At 36.5% G+C, this 4909-nt stretch overlaps 2 protein-coding genes across 2 annotated transcripts; both read left to right on the top strand.

The window, feature by feature from the left end:
• The first annotated feature begins 1472 nt into the window (after nucleotides 1-1472).
• On the top strand, nucleotides 1473-2841 carry LOC111907139 (25S rRNA (cytosine-C(5))-methyltransferase NSUN5). The gene is made up of 7 exons (XM_052768822.1): nucleotides 1473-1662; nucleotides 1878-1936; nucleotides 2078-2128; nucleotides 2211-2346; nucleotides 2437-2525; nucleotides 2606-2704; nucleotides 2779-2841. The coding sequence occupies exons 1-7, from the start codon at nucleotides 1473-1475 to the stop codon at nucleotides 2839-2841; spliced, it is 687 nt and encodes a 228-aa protein (XP_052624782.1).
• A 238-nt stretch (nucleotides 2842-3079) lies between these two features.
• Nucleotides 3080-3773, top strand: LOC111907138 (bZIP transcription factor 29-like). Its single transcript, XM_023902927.3, has 2 exons — nucleotides 3080-3566; nucleotides 3677-3773. The coding sequence occupies exons 1-2, from the start codon at nucleotides 3112-3114 to the stop codon at nucleotides 3771-3773; spliced, it is 552 nt and encodes a 183-aa protein (XP_023758695.2). The 5' UTR covers nucleotides 3080-3111.
• Nucleotides 3774-4909: the final 1136 nt, after the last annotated feature.

The raw sequence follows: 4909 nt of genomic DNA, 5'->3' as shown, positions 1-4909 counted from the left end.
TCTTGTTGTTTCTGTTGAAGCTGCTTTATTTGTCGTGCCTTTCTTGCTTGGAATGCCCTACGGAAAGCGGCATATTTCTTGGCTTCGGCTTCATTTGATGGTTGATACTTGCTCCATGAATCATTGAGGTCAATTTCGTCAATTCCTTGGTATCGCACCGAGGTGTCCGTCGAGTTCATGGATCCTAGCACATTGGTTCTCACCGTGCCTAAACCACCTGTTATAGATGTAAGCAGAGTAGGATTTCCTAAGCTTCCTTGGTCTCCTTGACCTAGGGTCAAGTCTGGCCTCGACTCAGTTCTGGCAAAGGATGAAGAGTCGCCTTGCTGTTGGGAAGGTGTTTGAAGTGTTTGGGTAACAGGCAAAAGTATGGAGTTCAACTCCTCTGGGGAAAAGAAGTGTAGACGGGAAGCTCTGGAGATCTTAGGGCAGGAGCCAGTTCTATCCTCTTGGGATTGACCTGGGGTGAATCTCCACATTATGGTGAAGCAGACGCACCATCTGCGTCTAAGTGGTATTGGATGGTTGATTCGAATGGGTGTGCGGCCACCCCAAGGACTACCGGAGCCTTTTGAGAGGCTGCGGTATCAGTCCGGTCACGCATTTGGCATGTGGAATTGGTTTTTCTTTTATTGAGGACTGCGATGGGTTGATCGTCCTCATCACAATCACTACTAGAGCGAGAGGGAGATTGATGTTTTCTTGGTTCAACATTTGTTAGCACTGGTGGGGTGATTTTCCTTTTCTTTGAAGGATTGGCTTGTTTGGGAGCATCCTTTTTGTTAGGAGCACTACAAGAAAAATAGCCTTTTACGACGCGCAAACCATGACACTCATTGATTTATGTTACGCAATGGAGAGTGACATTAAAAAAGTGTCATCTCTTCAAAAAATTTAAGGATTTAGGTCACGTATTATTGCGTGCCCTTAAATTAGCGTCATACGAGAAAAAATTAAAAACACGGAGGGCGCTGTATCTTAAATGGGCGTCCTCTATGAGTGTCGCTTTATAATTTTAATGAAAAGCGCGTTTAGTAGATAGGGGGAAAATGAAATCCCTAAAATTTTGAACACCCGCCTTCATTTTTATCCTCCTCTTTTGTTTCCTTCTTGCCCTAATTACGATCCTTTCTTCCCCCTCCATAGATTCGACTGCCGCCTTGCCTAGTTATCAACACTCCTTCCTTCGTTTCTCACTTGCCTTCTTCGCCTGGCAATATCTCAAGAAGTACAACTACGAAAGCGTACAAGTCGGACTTATGTGTCGGAACTCCGGTAGACTGAAATTCAGGCAACATGTAGCCTCGTGTGCCCTAAAATTTCACGAATCTTGAATTTGGCTTACTTGAATCTCGTTCCAAGCTGCTATCGGTTTCACCACAGAGTTCCGCCGTTCCAAAAGCGCATATTTTCGCGTTGAGTGACTATGATTGGGTTACAATTATGCTTGAGCCGACGATTGGGTTACAATTATGCTTGAAAGTGTGAAGAACTTACATGCTCCATCTAATCATGTCATACTTCATGTTTGTATCACAAATATTGAAGGTCTATCCATTTCTTCTGACATATGGGTTTCAAAATTTGGGGTTTTTATGGGATTTGAAGTTATGGAGATGCAAGGTGCCCTCAAGGTGCTCGATGAAATGCCAGACTGTGTAAGTATATTTTTTTCATATTTGATTAGAAAAAGCAATAACAAAAATACTTCCTCATCAACTCATCTTATTGGTTGTGCTTCTTTGTTTAAAACACGATTACAAATTGGGGAATCCTCCTCCTATCGCATCCTCTTCTAATTTCTTTCTTCTAATTTCTTTGTTTAATGATTTTTTCTAATTTCATATTGATTTCATCTCTTGTTTCTCTATTCACAGATCTTCCAATCATCAAGGATGTATTGGAGATTGTTAATGTATTAAACAGCAAATGGAAGGTAAGTAATACCTCAAAAAACATATTTGACACCTGATCTTCATTCCATACTCACCATATATATTCGAATGTTATTATTTTTTTTAATCTCCCGTTACTATTTATTTGAAATTTATTGCTTCTGTTATTCGTTTTGTAACAGAGGCAAGTGGAATTCATGTACATAATCACCTATGACATTCTTTTCGGACAGGTATCTTCACTTTCTAGGATGCCACATCATATAATATTTTCTTTAAATTAATCATATACATAATTTTAACATTTCTTCATAGGATTCATCTCTAACAGGAGATCCAGAAAAGTACCTTATTTTGAGGAAAAGTCAACTACAGTCAGCTCTTGCAAAGATCTTATTAAAGAAGGGAGCAAAACGTATAGAAGATTTAATGTCCCAATATAAGATTCCCGGTTTGTTCTACCAATAACATTCCACTTTATTATTTATAATTTACACAACCATATTTATTAAACGAGATCTATGATTTATCATTTATGTAGCAGATGTTAAAAAACCTCGCTATGTTCGTGTCAATACTCTGAAATTGGATGTTGAAACTGTTGTGTCTGAATTAAGCAAAGATAATATGGTAACATTAATATACATTATGGTACTCTATTTAATTTATCTTTTTTATTTTTCTGATTTTAGTTATAATAATCTTTATAGGTCGAGAAGGATGACATGATTCCCGATTTATTAGTGCTTCCACCAGCTACTGATTTGCACAATCATCCTTTGGTCACAAACGGAAGTGTATTTATGCAAGTAAGATTTAGTAATTTTTTTCATTTTGGTTTATTTTATTTCATCCATAATTACTTTAATATAATTTTTTTTAGGGTAAGGCAAGTTCCATGGTGGCAGTTGCCCTTGGGCCTAAACCAGGGTGGGAAACATTGTAACTAGAGTTCATGCATGGGTATGCAGGAATGATGATGGGCATGAGATGGGTTCGATCACCGAACCATTTACGTGGGTCCCACATGTTAAATCCAAGATCATCCTGTTCAATTGGGCATAACATGACAAGGTTTGGCAAACACCAGTTGGTATAGACTCTGAAAAAACAGGAAACTAGCATACTAGGTATTGCATTGGGATAAAGCTGGCATACCTGAGCAACTAAAAGAGCCTCCGAAGGGGAAGTTGTTGACGATTTGTTTTCTGCTTATATGAATCTTGAAAATCTTGACACATTAAACTCTTCTGGAACTGACGATAAACAAGGAACTGAGAATCGTGAAGATTTAGATAGTCGAGCTAGTGGAACAAAAACAAATGGAGGTGATAGCAGTGATAATGAAGCTACAAGTAGTGTTAATGATAAAGGGATTAAACGGAGTGCAGGTGGAGACATTGCTCCAACAACAAGGCATTATAGAAGTGTGTCAATGGATAGTTTTATGGGGAGGATGAACTTTGCTGATGAATCACCTAAGCTTCCTCCTTCTCCTGGAGGGCATATTGGTCAATTATCCCCAAATAATTCAATCGACTCAAATTCAAATACAAATACGTTTAGTTTGGAGTTTGGAAATGGTGAGTTTACAGGGGCTGAGCTCAAGAAAATCATGGCTAATGAGAAACTTGCAGAGATTGCTTTATCTGATCCCAAACGAGCCAAAAGGTATGTAGCTTTTTTCAAATTCATTAATATTTACATTATAATTGGAGAAATCTGAATATTTATTTTGATATTTGAATAAACAAATATATTTTTTATGTGATATGTTTTAGGATTTTGGCAAATCGACAATCTGTTGCAAGATCAAAAGAGAGGAAAATGCGTTACATTACAAAATTGGAGCACAAGGTTCAAACTTTACAGACTTAAGCAACCTAATCAACAAACAAAAATCTCACTACCATCCTTAAGTATTATATCATTATACAATACATGACTAAAAATTACACTTTTCGTCCCAGTGTTGTATTGATTTTCACTATTCCATAACATGCCTTTTATAGAAGGCCATTTAGTCCCATCACATACCTTGTACCCATTTTCTTCCACTTTAATCATCATCATTACAAAGATATTTTTCAGAAATCATCACCAATTGTCAAATATATGGTTTTCAAGAGTCATCCAGAGAAATGAAACAGTGAATTATGAACTTAAAGCCTTTTACAATGGTGTCTGTCTCGTAGACTAAAAGTGTTATAAAAAAATGAATTATGGAAGAAAAAGGCAAAAAGGGCAAAAATATTCTTTTTTGGATCATAAAAAGGACCACTTTTTCATCCCTAATTCGATGTTTCATAAAAAATTTAGTCACTGGGACATATGCCATTTATAAAAGGGTGTTAAGCCGGATAATATACCTTGCAGAAGAGGGCATGTAGGTCATTTCATTTATCTCTGCAATGGGAAAATATAATCACAAATTACTTAAAACAAATTTGTCATGTAGTTTGGTTATGCAAAAGTAGATCGACGAGGTCTTATTATGCTGGCATTTCGGCCTGCTATTGGTGAGCGCAAATGTGATTCAGAAAAAGAAACAAGTAATGGAACATTTGTAATTATAATTTACTTTCTATTTCCTGAGTTATTAAAATTGGAATGGAATGAAACATTACTATGGAATAGAATAATCCTCTTTAGCGATCTAACTGGTTTTTTGATGTGTGGTTGTTTGCCTTGTCAGTGACAGAAGTTGGATCATTCATAAGTTTAGGTCCAGGAGATTCTTGTGAATTCTTCCATGATCCATTAATACAATCGAGGTATAATAATAACCATTTGTTATTTATGGTAAATATATTGAAAAATCACTCTTTACTTACCATGTTGAAATATTAATTGATTATGGTCTATATTGATTATGTCTATATTATAGGGATGCAGGTCATTTCTCTAAGTAGGTTATTTTTGTATATAATGAGAATGAACATAGTTTTCATGTCCATGGCGGAACCAGAAAATTTTCCTAGGGGTAGCACAAAAAAAGTATCGATAAAGGATAG

This window comes from Lactuca sativa, chromosome 2, assembly GCF_002870075.4.
Source record: "Lactuca sativa cultivar Salinas chromosome 2, Lsat_Salinas_v11, whole genome shotgun sequence".
NCBI classification, from domain to species: Eukaryota; Viridiplantae; Streptophyta; class Magnoliopsida; order Asterales; family Asteraceae; genus Lactuca; species Lactuca sativa.
This window is presented reverse-complemented; position numbering and strand designations above follow the sequence as displayed.

What these genes read in the sequence shown, in the direction of transcription:
- LOC111907139 (XM_052768822.1), top strand. Translation starts at nt 1,473, where the DNA reads ATGCTTGAAAGTGTGAAGAACTTACATGCTCCATCTAATCATGTCATA. An exon ending in AATTAAGCAAAGATAATATG is followed by an intron (nt 2,526 to 2,605) that starts GTAACATTAATA and finishes TAATCTTTATAG; the next exon opens with GTCGAGAAGGATGACATGAT. An exon ending in ACGGAAGTGTATTTATGCAA is followed by an intron (nt 2,705 to 2,778) that starts GTAAGATTTAGT and finishes AATTTTTTTTAG; the next exon opens with GGTAAGGCAAGTTCCATGGT.
- LOC111907138 (XM_023902927.3), top strand. Translation starts at nt 3,112, where the DNA reads ATGAATCTTGAAAATCTTGACACATTAAACTCTTCTGGAACTGACGAT. An exon ending in GATCCCAAACGAGCCAAAAG is followed by an intron (nt 3,567 to 3,676) that starts GTATGTAGCTTT and finishes GATATGTTTTAG; the next exon opens with GATTTTGGCAAATCGACAAT.